Source organism: Amblyomma maculatum, chromosome 6 (assembly GCF_055883805.1).
Source record: "Amblyomma maculatum isolate TAMU_Amacu chromosome 6, ASM5588380v1, whole genome shotgun sequence".
NCBI lineage: Eukaryota > Metazoa > Arthropoda > Arachnida > Ixodida > Ixodidae > Amblyomma > Amblyomma maculatum.
The window spans coordinates 83,280,825-83,298,793 of record NC_139349.1 but is presented as its reverse complement, the minus strand read 5'-3'; the positions used below and the strand labels follow the sequence as shown (position 1 = coordinate 83,298,793).

The window sequence follows — 17,969 nt, the reverse complement described above, 5'->3', positions numbered from 1 at the left end:
TGGTCTGGCGACACTGGTGTCAACATTGCCAAGATTCGACTTCGCTTTTCGAGTGGCGGTGCCGACGCAGTCGACAGGGCGTTTTACGTCCGCCAGAATGCGGTGGTCAAGTTCAGACAAATATTTAAGCCCTTGAGAACAAGCTAAGACAATTTGTTTACAGGGCTTCGTGAAGTTGACATTGAGCCATGTCGCTTCTTACAGATTTTCTCGTCGTGACCGTGTCGCAAGTACGTGCCATCTACGTGTCGATTGGACGCGCCTTCGAAGCGTCGTCAATGTCAACAATTTATGCTTGCGCTCAACATTTTACATTTTTCGCTTTCAACCGGGTGGTTTATAAACAGTCGGCTTGCTTTGTGTCAGCTGATAGTCAAATGTGTACAAAAACGTTTCGTTTGTCAGGACTTAGTTGCTTTTTATATAAGTAGTATTCATATCTGAATTGATTGTAGAATCAACCTTGAAATTGCTTCTGCTCATGTATTCTTAACTGCAGTGGAAGCATTGTGACACTTTTCATTGTTGCATCATCGTCCTTGGGGGCGACAAAAAAAAAAAAAAAAAAAGTCACTTGAAAGTAAACCGCTGCGTTTGTCGCCTGATTCTCTGCATAGCAGATCTAAATGCATACGATTGTCCTGCATCAAGTCGCAGGGCAGACGTGTTGTGAAATTGCTTATTAAATGTCTGAACGCTTGTGTTTCAGATATTCTTCTTTGCGGGTGGATGGGTATTCTTTATGAAGAAGCTGTTCAAAGACTATGAGGTAACTGGCATGTGAAGTGAGAACTGCATGTTTCATAATGCCAACTGGTGTTTTTACACAGGTGCTCCTGAGGTGAAATTGAAAAACAAAATAAAAGTGGTTTTACTTGAGTGTCACCGCCCAAGAAGGCTGTTACGCAGTACTTTAAAGTAAAGGCATTTTGAATAGAAGCATATATCAGGTGAGGCAGATCCAGAAAAAAAAAAGCGCTAAAGAGTGTGGATTAAATTTTCTAAACTTGGTTATAATTGAAAATACAGATTGTCAGTCTAAGAAGGAAAGTAACTGAGTATGAGGTGTGAGGTGAAGTGGTGTCATGTTAGATTAGTGTGGTTCTGTGTTTTGAGGCAATGTACCAGTACTTGGCATGCCTTGATCGGCGTCTTCACCTTCTAGCAAAACATTGTTCACTGTCATCACCCACTCTCACATTAACTTTTTTTAGTAGGTGAAAGAGCATTGCACATTTGAGGACACTGATGCAAGACCATGCATAGAACTTATTAAAAAGTCCCATGTTCTTTCAGTGTTTAGCTGTTCCTTCAGTGTTGTAACATGCAAATCACATGATGCCAGCACAATAACTCAACAATAACATAACCCAGTTTCTAAAAGTCAACTTCTACTTCCGTCTTTGTGTGATGCCTTTAATGTGCTGAATGTGTGCATGTAGCTAATTTTGGACATGCAGGTGCACTAAAGATTGGTTACACAATTACAACTGTGTGCGGCAAAATGACAGCTGTAGAGCGTTAATGGCCCTGTTTGGCAGAAAATCCAGTGTAGTGTTGTGAGTGAAAAGTCATGAAGTAGGTGGTAGTTGGCAGGCAACATGGCCATGATTGGTTGGTGGGTTGTGTGGCATGAGACCCCATGACAAGGCTGAGTTAGCATGAGCTGCCAACTCTATCTTCACCAGGCTGTCATATGACTGTAGGCTAATGAGTATATGTAAGGTAATAGAGGAAGAAATTAAGAAACTAGCGATTAAGCGATTGGCAATGTGCATGAACGAAGATCCGTAAATGGAGCCATAGACTGGAGCCATTAACACTGTAATGTCATAACTTTAAAGGTGGAGCTTAAGTGTCCATTCATTTTTTTTATCTCTCAAGATTGTGTGTGTGTGTTGCCTGTTAAGTGAGCTGTTGAGATGCTTCTAAGCCGAAATCATCATTTAGAAAAGCTTCAAGGCTTAATGAAAAGTTGTGGTTCCATGTCCTCCAGATAATGGAGTCGCACCTTCGTGATTACCGCTTATGGCTTCTATTCACTTGAGCTTTCATTTAAACTGACCTGCTCATTTTGCATAAGGAAGTTTGTCTCTTGTCTTTTTTCTGTGTTTTTAATAATACTTGCATTTTTACTTTATGTACAGGTCCATCACTTATCTGTACAGCTGCTGTTTTCAGTAACCTTCTCGTTGTCATGCACAATGTTTGAGTTGATCATCTTTGAAATTCTGGGCTTTCTCGATACAAGGTAAACACATGTGTTTTAATGTTGCAAATCTTTTGTTTTATGCTGTCATGGCATGTGCCATTAGACTAGAAGTTTATGACGCATTACTTAAGTCAAGATTACCAATAAGAATGTTTTGACTTCTTTGCACTGACATGTATTAAGAGAGACAAGTTGTAGCTTCTTCTTACATGGTCAGCATTGATGTCTTAGTAGCCGCTGTATTGGAGAGAGCATGTCAAAAGGCTGCCCATTTTTTTATCCTGCTTATCACAGTCTGCTCTGATGTACAGAGAAAGCTGTGCACAGTCCACCATTATGGCACCCATGGCATTGCATGCTGAGCATCTGTTGGAAACTTGCCAGAATGCTTTATTCTTCTGATATCTCAAAATGCAAACATGAAAAATAATTAGTGAATGTTGCTTGCATACGGCATGCCACAAGAACAATATTGCCTGTGTAAGTATGCTTGTTCCTGCGCTCCTGATAAGCACTACAGACAGAATAAAATGAAACTTTTGGCACCATGCACAAATTGTCACACCTAGGCCTAGCCACAGAAAATATAGTCATTGTTGGAGAGATATACCACTTAAGCAAACTTAAGGGCAAGGTGCGTTTATGTCTAGTGTTCAAATTTTCTAGTAATTTTTGATATCATGATAAACTGTGACTATGCTGTGTAAAATGTTACTTTCATGCAATATTTTTGCTTCAGAAAGACAATTTGTTGATGATTAATTTTTATGCACACACAGAAGATTTCTTACAAACTAAAATTAGTTGTATACTGTACTGTTAAAACACCAGGCTTTATGAAAACAGGCTCAAATGAAATCAATGAGAGGGTGGCTGTGATCATGGCAAGGATGAGAGGAAGATGACTGTGTGGGTCACTCTGAAGAAAGAGGCACTGGAAGAGTGTGGTGGATTAGGGAAAGGAGGGTGAACAGGCACGGGACTTGGCAGCATGAAATGCACGTGAAATGCATTGTGGTGGCACAGCAGTGTCAGCGGTTACCGCAGCATGGGAGTTTGCATGTGATCACACATTGGAGGCCTTGCTGCCGTCGATTATATCTCGGAAAATGTTCCGTGTATTTCGGTAAGGTAAACATTTCAGTAAAGCAACCAAGAACAATCACAATTACTTTGACCTGTTCGAATTCATACACTTTTAATTTTCTCCTGGTGTTGTTTTCCTGAATTTTCTTCACATTTTTCTGGCATTTCTCTATGAAAAGAGCAGAGCAACATTAAGACTCTATGTGTGTGCTGGGGAGGACGGAGTTGTAACTTACAAATACCTTGTTACGGCATCCCAGCTTGCACTGCTTTTCTGCAGTCCAACCATTGCTTCTCTTTCGCAAAATGTTCCACGCTAGCATTAGTGTTTTTCATTAAGTTCAAGTTCTTGAAGTTATATTGGTGGTGACTTGTTTTTCAAATAGAAAGTAGCTGATTACTAGTATTTGACGTGTGAGGGAAAAAGAATTTGATTACCGAGAATATTAACTCATCCAGAAAGTAATCAGTGCATTGCAAAATTCACAGAAGATGAAATTTGTTACGAGGAATAAAAAGCTTGTGGCATGTACAACTCTGCTATGAAAATGATAACACAGCTGTCCATATCATATCTGTGTGTGTTCATGTACACGCAAGCCTGTGTGGGGAAGGGCTTTCATCGGTTTTGATTTTGTCTTGGTTTAACGTGTTTAAATGTATTTTTCACATTTTGTCAAGAGGGAACCAGTGCATTGTGGTTATTTTTGTTGATAAGAAGCTGATTGAAAACCTGTACAATACTCATTTTATTTTATGTGATATGCTGCATTTCTAGCATATGTCTGTACTAGAACTTGATCTTTTTGAGGCTTATATCATCTTTTTTACCCCTCCCTTCCCCCCCCCTCTCTCTCTCTCTCAGTTCACGGTATCTGCATTGGAAGCTTGGACTGTACGCCATTTTATTCATGTTGATAGTGCTTCTTCCTTTTTACATTGGCTATCTTATAATCAGCAACACACGTTTCTGTAAGTATGACATTTGTAAGTGTCTAGTATTTTTTTTTTTTGCCTTTGCTTTAAAAAAGATGCTTGAATAGTTGAGCAAACATGAGGCTGGAAAAGCCATATGTGGCTGCTGCGGACGTACAGTCAACTCCTTTTTTTATGGTGCATAGGCAGCAGCTGAGATTGTGAACATCAAAGTTCACCTAAACAGAGCAAGCGCTGGAATGCATTAGTGAAGAGTTGACGCAAATTTCTCTATCCAACTAGCTAATGTGGTCTTGGAGGTAAAGTACTTGCAAGTGCTTGTTTGTTCTCGAAGAGCTAGTAGATGAAGCTGATACGAATTTCTCTTCGAAGCAGGTTGATTTCTGAAGCTTCTCGAAATTTTGTTGGCGAATGGTACAGTGGATCCTTTTCTATTTGAGCTCGTTTAAATCAAACCCGAGGTCATTTGACATGATGCGTTAGTCTTACCAACACTGAATGTAAAAAAAGGTATTGTGAGCTTCAGCTCTTGGTTGTCACTCAACCCCACCTCACTGTGATGTTACTGTAAATAATGTAGTTAATGAAGTATTTAAAATAGTTAAGTGGCAGCACTGGCAGAACTGAGGGTATTAGTTGGTTGCTGTCGTAGCACTAGATCAGGGGCTCACGTGAGCCATGAGAATAAGCCTTCAGAGTCAGGCTTACCCTGCCTTTCATCCCCACAGATACCAAGTCTCCTGAAGCTGGCCAAGATCCTGTATAGCGCAGCTAGTGTTGAAAAAAAAAATGGCTGAGGCTTAGCTTGGTTAAGCCTGGTCAGATTCGAAGCATATTGATTGCTAAACTCGGCTTTCCATGGTTACACTTGGCTAAACTTTTCTTTCCTTGGTTACACGTGCTTTTACATGGTTTAAACTTGGAATGCACAATGTTTTCCCATTGCATAAAACTAGGTAATAGCATGACTCGTTCATCTCTAATCTAACTGTGTTACCGACACGCACAACGAACATGTCGTCCCCCAGGCCAACGATACTCGATTGCCACTACGCTAATATGTACGCAAAGCAAAAGCTCTTAGAACACCGACGTGCTAAAGGAATCAACGATTTTGATTTCTTCGGCAACAACACGGTCGTATGGATAAGCCTCCCCGTAAACTACCCGTGTCCAGCCGGCTTGACGTGCACCAACGGTCGTTATGTCTTCACCAAGCATGGCTGTGAGGCGTGAGCTGGACCCCCGTCTCTCCTCGGTCGTGACGTCAGCCTATCACGTGGTGTGACGTCACCATACCACGTGGTCCGCACGGCGTGCAACCGCAGCTGACGGTGCGAGCCGGTCCCCCGTCTCTCTTCTGTCATGACGTCAGCGTAGCACGTGGTGTGACGTCACCATATCACGTGCTCCGCACGGCGTGCAACCGCAGCCAACGGCGCGAGCTGGACCCCCGTCTCTCCTCTGTCGTGACGTCAGCGTATCACGTGGTGTGACGTAGCATTCCACATTCTTTGCACGGCGTGTAACCGTCACAAAGGGCTGTGGTTTACCTCTAGCAATATGCTTCGCATAAAAAATAGTTGTGGTTTAGCTCTGGTTAACCCTAGTTGGATTGTGAAAGCAAAGGCGGAAGCTTCTTTTGCCTGCTACATTATTGCCCTATCATGCCCTATCAGTGCAAAGTGCTACATTATTGGGGACTGACGCGAGAGCGTAAGCTACCAGCCCACATATAAATTGAGAAGGGTTCAACGCTGCCAAATAGAATATGGAGCGAAAGCATTAGCTGCGGGGGACCGAAAGTTCTTTTTCTTCGTCTTCGTCTTCTTCACGGCTGCTCAAAGTCATTCGTTACTGCAGCCACGGACTACACGACGGGCTGAAACCTGGCATAGTATTGCTTTCACAATAAAAAAGACCTTGCAAATAAAAGCAACTAAAGTATGAGTGCTGGGCACTAGTGAAGTAAGACGCAATGCGGTAAAGTTTCTTTTCATGCGAGGGATAACTTTAAGCTCTCTGCTGAAAACCTTTTCTTTAGCAGTGCCTATAGGAAGGACTTTCACCACATGTTAGCAGCATAGTGTTGCCATTGTTATAATAATGTGTTGCAACTAAAAGCTTTCTCTCTCATGTACTGCCTGCAGGCAACATACTGCATGGGTGTGTCGATAAAGAAGTGAGCGCTCTCGACAGCCTATGATTTTTCTATGTCCAAAAGGGCCTTCGCTATTGGTAAACTCAACGTGGTGAGGTGCCATGCAGCTGTCAGTTCCAGTCTTTTCACAGTGCAAAACCTGTGTGCTTACTGCCATATGCGTCATGCACATGCAGTCTTCCAATAGTTAGTGCCTTCCAGTTGTTTTGTTTGCCTTGATTTTGGTAATGTTATTGATATGGCCAACTTCAGTACTGCTCTTTGTGCTGGTGGCAAGGTTTCGCTCCAGCACACCATGCCGTTCTGTGCAGGTTTGCCTAAAGGGCCCTTACGACATGGGGTGTTGTTGCAATTTGTTTCCACAAAACAGTTATGTTTGGTCACTAAGCATTCGAGAATCGGGCATATGAGAAGCTTTCCCTTTCTTAAAGCGTAGCTCTGAGATGCCCGTTCTTGACTTGAGTGGGCATTAGCATCGGCATATCTGGTGCACAGCTATAGGATGGCCCGGGAGCCACCCTATCACAGTTGGCACCGGCCAACTTGGGGTGCAGTATTCTGCTTGGCCTCTCGCAACCTGCCATTCTTCTAGAACACGTCTCACACAGTTCACAGTGAAGCTTAAAAATATTCAACATAGTAATGCAAAAAAAAAAAGAAATTGAGAGAGGAAGAAGAGACCAGAGCAAGCAGATTCGAACTGCGGCTTTTCCCGCTCAGAAATGCAGCGCTAATATGTTGCTCCACAGAACCATCGAGAAGTGATGCATTTAATTGTGCTGTTATTTGTTTTCATAAAATTTCGCTGATTTGTCAGTAGCTGTTGCTGCCCAACCAGAAGATGTGGGAATTACACTATAATTTGTCTTCATGAAATTTCTCCTATAGGTCATTAAGTGATGCAAATCAAATGGAAGCATTGTTGACTGTGTTGACAGAATTAATTGATTGATAAACTTTATTACCTGAAAATTGGGGGTTAGGGGTAATGGGTTAGGAAGGAGTTGGTGATGGAGTTGTGGTCGGCAGAATGGAAGCATGCTTCTCGCTCATGCCGCTTACAACAAAGATGCCAGTGTCCTTGCACCATAAAGAGCTGTGCATAAATTTCGCATACTGAGTGTCATAATCATCGGTGCCATTTTATTTTTTTTTAAACAAGGCTCAGTAGAGTTTAGATGAGAGCAGGCTTGAAGAGATTTGATGTACACCATGCCCTAAAGCACATCACAGTGTTTTTAATGTGCATAAAGATTTGTATTGAAGAAAAAAAAACCCTGGTGAGGAAAGACTTGTGGAAGGCAGATTAGAAGCTGTTGCACTTGATGAAGCTTGCATCCAGTATGCTGTTCATTTTACTCTTTTGGTCAAGCAGCATTTAAAGCACTGCCTTCAGGGATCGAAGGCAAAAAAAATTAGCCGTGGGAAAATGCTGTTAAAGCAAGTTTCACAAGTGGTATCTTTGTATTGCTTGAAAAAACAGTGAGAAATCCTGAAATAACTGTGCGGAGACAGCAAAAGATACAAACCAACACAAAGAAAGTGCCGCGTGGATGCCCATCATTTTATGTCTAATTAGTACTGCGCCTGGTTTCTTGCTTGTGTCGCAGTTAATTTTTCATGCTTTATTTTTCATTTTTTACCGCTTTACTGTCCCTGGCATATTCTTGGTCATGGTTTAGAATTTGAAAGGTGTAGTCATGAGTTGAGACAGTGTGCATTTCCTATATCCTTTAATTTTCATACTTTCAGTGCAGACAAGGCTTGTCAAGCCACTTGCTCTGGGGGCATGGCTGGTGTTCGTCTATTTATTTTGGAAGATTGGGGATCCATTTCCAATACTGAGCCCAAAACATGGTTAGTTGCTCTCTTTTTCTTTATGTGCCCTATTCCATTCTGGACCATTGGGCTCATGGTTGCATCTATATATTTTTTTCCTTGTTCGCTGCCAGGCATATTGTCAATAGAGCAAGTTATCAGCCGTGTGGGTGTCGTGGGCGTCACACTCATGGCCGTCCTCTCAGGATTCGGTGCCGTCAACTACCCTTACACCTCCATGGCTTACTTCATGAGGTAACAAATAGTATTGGCACGTTTCATCACTAGTGTACTCTGAAGAATGTGTTACAGACAGTGTAGAATTTTCGTAGTTGGATGCCTTTGTTCTGGACCTTCTGTTGTTACACCTGCTGCACTTGCAGGTTCTTTAAGTGAGGGCCTTTAGAGGCTTGTTTTTTTTTTTTACATGAAATTGAAATAATATGTTAAAAATGCAGCTCTAAACTGGACCTGTGTTGTGCAGCTTGCACAAAAAAGGTAAAAATAAACTTGCCAATGGGAATAGGGGGTGTGATTAATGTACTGTGTGACATTGTGCCCACTACAGTGTGTTGAGATTTAGTGCACATTGGGCTGCAGGTAGGCTTTAACGTAATTAATATAAAATCACCTTAAAGTGACCTTACTCATTTATGCAGGTCATCTAGTCCATGGCTGTCGCATTACTATGGAACTGAAACTCGAAATATGCCTGTGTGCTGTGCGATGTCAGTGCACGTTAAAGACCCCAGATGGTCTAACTCTAAATTAATTTGAAGCTTTCCATGTGGCATTTCTCACAGCCCATAAGACTGTTTGCAGTGTTAAACCCCTTAGTTTGATGTTCTCTCTTTTTTTTCTCTCTGTGTGCTCAAAAGAGAAGTGATTGCAAGAAAATGTAAATGTAATTTACTTTTGTATTTGTTTGAGCATTCTTATTTTAGGCATTTGATTTTTTGCATATCAGGTTAGTGTGCATGGCTTGTGTTTCTCATTTACAGGCTGTTCCCCCATTTGAAATTTGAAGTTTGAAGTTTATTCATCAGTTTTTTATACAAGAGAAGAGCATTCAATAAAGCAAAAGCTAAAGGTGCAGCCTGGCGAAGGCTTCTGCCGTACCGAGCTGTAGCGACAGACAGGATGCAAATAATACAAAAATAATAAGCATACGTACAACTTATACACATTGCACACATAGAGCCCAAGCAGAAAGGAAAAAAATTCTATTCGAACAAAGCAGAACAAAAGAAGCTATAAAGCCAAATTTTCCTATTGCAGTCTCCAACAAGAATCTTAGGATTGCAGTCTCCAACAAGAATCTTAGGAATCTTAGAAGTGTCCAATGAGTTTGTGTAGCTGTTAGCGCAGCCAACCACAAACGTCTGCCCACACTACGTTTGACCGGACATATTCATGCACATCATGTAAACATCAGGAGTTCAGAAGCAAACTCCGCACAAACCATCAACAGACTGCGCGCTCCAGTGCAACGCTGACGCCAGTGCATTCTGGTAGCGAGGGAAGTGCCGAGAGGCGGCACCAGCCATCCAGCTGTACGGTCCCTGTAGAGGCGTACGGCTGCGCTTGGGTGAATGTTTTTGTGTAATAACTTTCCTGCTCCACCTTGGGGGATTTTCTTTTTTGGCTGGTTTGTCCTTCTGCCGGTCCCAAGGTCACAGATTTTGTAGAAATTTTGGTGTAGGCAAAATGTCAAAGAGCCTGTGTGTTGTCTGATGTCATGGCATGATAAAGCACCCCAAATAACCAAAATATACCTGGAGCCCTCCTTTACACAATTGCTTGTAGGTCGTTCGCAGCTTTGGGACCATGCCATAAGCATTTCATACACCTTCTTTTGGTGGACTAGTACAGTACTTTGTTGTACAGAGTTTCAAAAGACTGTGAATCACGTGTACAAGTGAAAAAGGCTTGTAACAAATGATGTACACTGTGGCCTACATTTCCTTGCAGGGTTGTCACCACCACTGATGTTCAAAACATGGAGAAGAAGCTCCTGCAGACTCTCGATGTGATCATCATGAAGAAAAAAAGGTGTGTCCTTGCATTGGTGATCTGGGGTGGGCAAATGTGATGGTAATAAGTACTTTGGTGCAGTAATTTTACTGGCTTTAATGGCAAGTCATTATGTGTAGGCTTAACATTGGTTCTTTATGTAGCCTTAGAGAGTGGGCACTTGGTCCTATTGTCGGCTTTAGTTTCATAGAACCCAAGGCTGAGTTATGTAGACCTGGTATTGCAGTGACGGTCATTTGTTGTACAATAAATTAGAGCCGTATGCGGGCTTAGGCCAGTCCCAAAGGTCATAACACGGTTTGCGGTCCAGGCTCAGGCCGCTTTGAAGCCTGGGGCTTGGTTCAGGCCTGGGCCAAGGTATATTTGTCTCAGGTGGGCCAAGCCGGGACACCCAGTGCCAAGCAAATGTAACTTGCAAAAGTGTGAATATAGCCAGGCTGCACTAGGCATCGCGAAGGCAGAGCAGGGTGTGCTTTCCTGCATCTTCCCTGCATGAGAACAACGTCGAGCCCCACCTGTTCTACGTACCCTCTCTGTGAACAGATCTTTGCTAGCTGTCAACGACTGAACTAAAGAGGTGTCTTTGGGCTATTAAGTTTCTACTTTCGTGTCTCTCACTTTGGTAACACCGGCACAGGTGTTTAGGTATCCATTTCAAGATTCATGTCCTACTATCACCTCTCATAAGTCTCTGTTGTGGCTTGTTCCTAGAATCAACATACCCTCAGTGCGAGTGGGATATAGCTCTTAGTCAGAGCATCTGATGTCTTTAAGTTTCTTTTTTCTTGGCCCAGAAAATTCAGGGGCGGCACCGCACCAGCACTGTGAAAGCCACATGAAAGCACTCGGGGAAACGCATGGCGAGTGAGACATGCCTTCCAAGTGCTTGGCCGCAGAATCAGCCCCTTGCTCAGAATTAGCGCTAGTGCACTTTTGGAAAAGAAAAGAAGTCGCATACCCACAACTTTCTCATTTTGCTAAGAAAGCCATTCCAGCCCCCAGTTAGTGCAACAAAATACACTTAAGCCTTGCTGGATTCATAATACAGGAGTATTGCACATGCCTCAGCTGAGTTCATCATCCTAAAGTATTTCTTTCTGTGTCGTCACTTCGATTGCAACTGTAGCGGGTCAGGCCATGCTGGGACCTTAGGTTTGAGCACGGGGCTTGGCCAGGCATGTGCTCAGAATTTCTGCTTGTGCACGCCTCACCAACGAATCTCTGGAAATCCCTGTGGCATACTCAGACCTGCGCCATTTTTACAGACAATCGAGATCGTGCTGCAGTCGTCTGCGATCCCACAGTAGGCAAAAAGCACGGGGGCGGCACTAGCGCCAAGCTTGTCAAGGCGCGTTATTGTGGTCTGAAGGCGCCTTTCTGGCAGACGAAATATCCATGTGCTCAGGAATTTATCAGCCAGGCATAGGATCAAAAAGGATCATGTAATACCCCATATCTGAGGGCTTTGAGGTGTATTCTAAATAAATAAAATGAAATAGATATGCACAAAATAGGGAGTGGAAATGTCATGCCCGCTGATCTGAACTCCAAATTAGTATTACTGCTGCGAAGTTAAAAAGGCATTGAACTTGCATAAAAAGGAATCAAATTGGAGGTTTTATATTTCAGAAAAAGAAAAATGCAATTATCAAAGGCATTTGACCTTAGAAACTTGCTCCAAAGCATAATTCAAATGCTCCAAAACTCTCGTTTTGTTGCTCCAAAGCTGCTCCAAAATGGCTTTACTGCTGCTCCCAAAGCTGCTCCAAAATGCTTGAGCCTGTTTTCACTCCTGATACTGCTGAAATTTCTTTCACCAGCACATTAAAGCGTTAGCATTAGATTCCACTTCCTGCAAAAAACCGCAGCGCAGCCGTATGCAACAAAACTCTCAGGTTGGTTGAGAGAAGTCACACGGTCTCGTGACGTCACTTGCATCGCTGACCAACCAGTGCTCATTCAGGTCATGTGGCCTTCTGACGTCGCCACCTTTAGGCCACTCAAAATTTTGTAGCCAAGTTGACAGGTGGCAGTCAACAGGTGACATAGCCGAGCGCCGTTTGGTGATCTGGGTGTGTGACATCATAACACTACATCCACTACATTCAGTGCAATAGTTGGCCTTATGCAACCGCCTCATACTTTTGAGCAGGCAGCAGCCATGTATTAGTACATTGCAGTGATGCCTAGTAAAACTGCAACCACTAATCAACACTACTGAACAGACCTCATAAGTAGTATTGCTCTTGGCCCTACTACTTGGTGCTACTAATTACCCAATTACCACTGCTAGTGATTTTTACTAATTAGCAACTAATTAAGGCCTCTGCTTAGCAGAAATGCTTAATGCCCCCATGACAGTGTTATTGCATAACTATTGAAGGTACTTAAGCATCCTCTGCGCTATTTTTTTATTTTGTGGGACTGATTTTTTTTTTTACATTGAGGTGTCAGTATCTTGTGCACTGAAGTGTTGTACTGAAGTGTTGTGCACTGAAGTGTTGGCCCACGTCTTATCGTAACGCGATACAACCTTTATGTAGAAAGGAAGGGTGTATGCATTCTGATTAAACCTTCTTTTCTCCTTTTGGTTGCCAGGTCACATATTCATCATAACAGCACATCATTTTCCGGGGGTATTTCGCAGCTTTGACTCTCGCTAGATACTATGGGCATGTAGCATGATGAAATGGTGTGAAACCAAAAAGTAGACTTGATATTCGGAAAGTAGGTTCATTTTTCAGCAGAAATCGCCAGCTTATGATGCCACTGTCTCTCTGTGTTTGCTTTCTTCTGTGCCATGTCTACGTAGTGGGCAGTTGTAATGACTTTGGTTCTCAAAACTAGTGTTTCTGCTTTTCACCAGGATTGCCTTGGCCATGAGGGAAAAGCAGAAGCAGTCAGCATCCGGTAGACAGACCTCTGGTATCTGGGGGATGCTTCAGAGCGTCACATCACTCCCATCTGGAGGCACCGAAGGTAGGTTTACGGCAGCAGCCAGTTAAAAGCAATACACGTGTACACTTTGTGTGTGCTTTGTCTCAAGGTATTCAGTCTCTGTAGCTAAAGTTCAAAGGTCACTCAATGGTGGCTAATTGGCCATGGCATCCTGCTGCTATGCAGGAGGTCATGAAATCAAACCCCAGCTGCTGCAGGTCTGTATCAATGGGGGCAAAATACAGATTGACTCGTGTGCTCTACAATGTCGGTGTGGGATAAGGTGCTCCAGTTGTCGAAATCAATCCAGAGCCATCCGCCACCACTGCCGTCTTCCTCCATTCTTTTCACCCCTTAATCGCAAGCCTGTCGCACAATTTAGGTTCTCATTCTAAGTGAGGGTCACTGTGCCTTCCCTGTCATCATAAGCAACTATACAATTATTATTATTTATTAGAGAAGCAGACGTGGCCTTATGCACTGTGTCAGCCTGTAGTAACTTCTTTTGTAGAGTTTGCAGCTAGAAAGCTTTTCATGGTAACCCTGCATATATAGAGTGATTGAGAAATACTGCAACACAAAAAAGCAACTGTAACTTTCTAATGCGCAAGCAAAATGGGGCATTTTTTTTTTTTTTTTTTAAATTTTAAAGCGCATGCAATTCCTTAAGACAGTTTATAATTCCAGGTTCAAAATTCCTATGTTCTGCTTCAACACAGGCTCCTAGATGATCTTTGAAATTCTTCAAAGTAACCGCAATGCCTTGGGGAGTGATTTTGCTCCACTCTTTCTCCAGAGCACAGTTCAGCGAGTGTTTGGATTTGTGCTTGAAAGAGCACCTTTTTTTTTTTTCACCACTGTTCACCAACCAGCGAAGTCCTACGGACAGAGACCGAGGCAATTTGATGGCCTAACTTCCTTTTCCCAGAAGGTGAGGAATTTTGCCTCACACTTCTCCGTGCCGTCAGCTGGAACCCATTCTTGCTGAAGCCTCCACTCATTCTTCCATGCATTATCTTGAACCAAGGTGTTGGCACTGCCAACAAAAGAATACTCGCGGTGATTATATTGCATTGACTGTATTCTGTGTTTGCAGAAAAACAAGCTTTGTCACCTCAAGGCCTCAAATCTTGCCAAAAGCTATGATGCTTTAAATTAAAGATTTTTTTTTTTTTCAACCCGCACAGTTGGCAGCAGATCTCGATTTTGTGAATTTCAGGCCTGTTTGAGAGCGAAAAAATCTCGTTGCTAGATGATTCAGGGCTTCATTGAGGCTCTGCAGCTTCGTTACTTTGCAGCTTTGTGCTCTGCAGTCCTTCATCTGGGTCCTGAGCAGCTGTCTTGTTTCTGATATGTGCACTTGGTATCCTAGGTTCTGTTTGACGAGTAGCTGCATCACAGAGTTGCTAACTCTGCACTTCCTGGGAGAGATTTCTCATGTCTTTTAGGAGATTTTGCTTGATTTTCTCATGCACGGCCAATTTCAACTCCCATATTTTGGTTGTTTGAGGTCTTCCACTGTAGTACCAGCCCTCGATGCCTCCTGTTTTCTGGATTAGGTTTAACAAAGAATGCACTTGCACTTACAGCCATTTCGTTACCTGCGGCCTCTTTTCGATGGAGGCGAAAAGAAAGGCGCCCATATGCTACGCGATTTCAGTGCGCAATTAAGAACCCCAGGGGGTCAAAATTTCCGGAGCCTTCCACTATGTCGTCTCTCATAGCCTCAGTTGCTTTGGGACGTCAAACATCATAAGCCAAGCCAAACCAACCAGTTTCATTATCCCCAGAATTAACTGTTTTTGCCTGTGGCGCGGGACAATGATACAATCTAGTTCTTCAGATACATTTTTTTCCATTGCTATCACACCCATTGCATTAAAAATTTTAATTTCTCAATGAAAAGAGCACAAGGAAAACAAAAACAGCAATATTGGTGCACAAAATATAAGCAAAATTAAATGAAGTACAATTCAAAGCGCGTCACAGTACTTTTTGATCGCCCTATGTACAGCGGAATACCGATCATGTGACCCCATATTTATGACAACTATAATGCAACACCTTCCAGCCATTATTACAACAGATGAAGACTAGGGGTGTGCAAAGATCAAAATTTTCAAATACAAATCAATTATGAATTGGGAAAAAGATTTCTTCAAATATCATATAGAATACAAAATATCTCATCAGTGAAAAATAAATACAAAATTAAATCAAGCAAACATTGCTCATCTTGTTTATTTCAGAATTGACATGGTATTTACAAATAAAGTTAAACTAAAATTGCCCAAAAGTGTATACCATGATTCTGCATACCAGCTTTCTGTACAGGAAGGATCTACATGAAACTGGGTGGAGCTGTCATATCACTGCTGAATACAGTAAACTCTCTTTCATTCAATTTTTAAGGGACCAGAAAAGGTGTGTGACTTAACCGAAACCTCGAATTATTGAATGAGCCTGAAAAAACTGCCGAAAACCATCACAGTAATTTTGTCAGATGAACACCTGAGCACCTGCATGATGGTTGTCTGCATTTGAGATGAAACCAGAGTGACAACAATGTTTGTCCATTTGTTTTGGGGTTCTTTAATGTGCACTGACATTGCACAGTGAGTGAGTGAATAATCGTTATTAAATGGAGCTGGCATTAAGGCCGATTCACGGGAGACCTATTAGGGTTGGGGAGGTCACATTTGGACATCAGTGCGTGCCTCACATACAAACTCCCAGAGAGACTGCAGCATGGATCGGACCCGAGTGTCGTCACACAGTGCATGGGCTTCTCGCAAACTCTTCGTAAATTGCAAATCGGTGTGTAGGAAAGGCGCAGTATATTTAAATGTTCTCACTAGGCACCTGAGCTGCGCTTTATGGGATGGGAATAAGGGGGAAGTTAATGAGAGAGAGTGACCGTTATGGAGAACTGTGGAATAATTTCCGCCACCTAAGGACTTTTACATGCTGACATCGTTGTGACAGGTGCTCGGTAAACTGCCAAGCAAAACCATGCCAGTGCTTTCCATACCTTAGTCAGTTTAAGAGGAGTTAAACGCTGGCTAAATTTTTCGTTTTCTTTGTGTGTGTTTCACAGCCCATGCTGTAAGTGGTTTTGGTCTTATCACTGAGCCTATAATCATTTTGCACTACATTATGTGCCTGTACCCCAGTTGTAGATTCTTTTCGCACTCCTGCAGCTGCAGTGGCTCGGGGTTATGGTGCTCGACAGCTACAGTGGCCAATCTTTTATGGGGAGGCAAAGGGCAGGACACCCCTGTAGTGGGCAATATAAAAGCACATTGGATAACCCTGGTGGTCGAAGTTGTCCAGGCCCCTCCACTGTGGCATTCCTCATAGCCTGTGTCACTTCATGGTGTTAAGCCCCATAAAACAATGACGAAACCTTTCATTAATATTTTTTGGAGGGAACGGTTATATGCAGGTATAAAGAAAGAAAGGTTGTTCATGCCCTGAGTGTCCCAAGGACGTATGTGTTGGTCACAGAGCAATAGTCTTTAAGAGGAAAGACTCGCCTCTCCCATGACCAGAAAGTCGCAGGGTGCCACCTTCTTTCTTTGACTGCCACCAGATGTCGCCCTCATTGCGTTCCACACAGACGGCACGCGCTCGAGGTACCACAGATTTCTGCGCTAGCCAGGCAGGACATTCTGCATGCGTGGCTTCAACTTTCCCTTCCGCAGTTGATGCCATATAGCACTCGCCAACTGTGTGATAAAACTTGAGCTCATGTTATTGGAGGTAATTTGCGTTGGAATTCCAACCATTGATGGACCAGCGACATGTGGAAACACTATCCTGTTTAATTGGGACGGGCGTTAATTACCCTTACTATGTAATGGATCAGCGGAATGCTTTTCAAATTATTACGATTTTGAAAGAAGTTCATTGGAGGCACATAGAGTGCGTATTTTTGCCTTGTACACTTACCTTCAGGGATGTAGGGACCATGATAGACCTTCATTCAGAAAAGTATTCCTGCAGATGAGATGGGCACCATATCGTTCGAATTTCAAAGTCAAGTTGGAGACATGAGATTGAGTTCACGAGGACAGCATTGTAAACGTGTGCACAAGAGTTTGCTGTTTCCAGTGTCCTCCTAAGTCGAATAATGGAGCCATTTAACCCATTGCCACAGGCTGTGTCTCAGATCTGTTGTAAGCACCAACTAATGCACCATTATGTTTTCTAACTTTTTATTGCTCCGTGCTATTCTTTGATTTGTAACATTCAATTCAGGAAGTGCCAAACTGTTTAAAATGTTTAGAAGGTGCATACAAAATGTCCGGAATTCTTGACTGTGTACAAAGGCATCATATTTAATCACATATTTCCTCACAGGGAGGAAGGGGGGACATTGCGTGGTTCTGACCTGACATTTTGCATTTGTGTGGTTGTGGCCCGATCAGACGTTCTCTCTCTGTATTCCAGATATTGGACAGCTGAAGCAGAGTGTGGAAGCCCTGGAGGAGTTCAGCCGACAGTTGTTCCTCGAGACCGTGGAGCTGCACAACATGCTGGTGAGGCAAAGCTCGCAGAGGAAGGACTCTGTGTTGAAGCCCTTTTGGGCCATCCACTCATCTGTGTTTGCACCAAATGGAGCAAACACTGACCAAAACGTGTCATGGGTTTACGGTGGTAATGCCTCATAGTGTACAGACTGAGCGCTACAGTGGCGGTGAAACGAGGATTTATAGTTTTGCTTTGGTGCTGAACGTCACGTGAAACAAACTGAAGCGATGTCTTGTGTACGTTCGTGTGTGC

The 17,969-nt window shown here is 42.9% G+C and overlaps 1 protein-coding gene across 1 annotated transcript in view; it reads left to right on the top strand.

Moving 5' to 3' along the window:
- Nucleotides 1-13: 13 nt before the first annotated feature.
- The window catches only part of GPHR (Golgi pH regulator), a 47,358-nt gene continuing 29,402 nt past the window's right edge, over nucleotides 14-17,969 (top strand). The window contains exons 1-9 of the mRNA XM_084607053.1: nucleotides 14-230; nucleotides 710-769; nucleotides 2,148-2,251; nucleotides 4,164-4,270; nucleotides 8,148-8,252; nucleotides 8,348-8,468; nucleotides 10,185-10,265; nucleotides 13,114-13,226; nucleotides 17,637-17,725. Of these exons, the coding sequence (XP_084463179.1) occupies nucleotides 189-230; nucleotides 710-769; nucleotides 2,148-2,251; nucleotides 4,164-4,270; nucleotides 8,148-8,252; nucleotides 8,348-8,468; nucleotides 10,185-10,265; nucleotides 13,114-13,226; nucleotides 17,637-17,725 (822 nt within the window). The 5' untranslated portion in view covers nucleotides 14-188. The remainder of the gene's footprint in view (nucleotides 231-709; nucleotides 770-2,147; nucleotides 2,252-4,163; nucleotides 4,271-8,147; nucleotides 8,253-8,347; nucleotides 8,469-10,184; nucleotides 10,266-13,113; nucleotides 13,227-17,636; nucleotides 17,726-17,969) is intronic.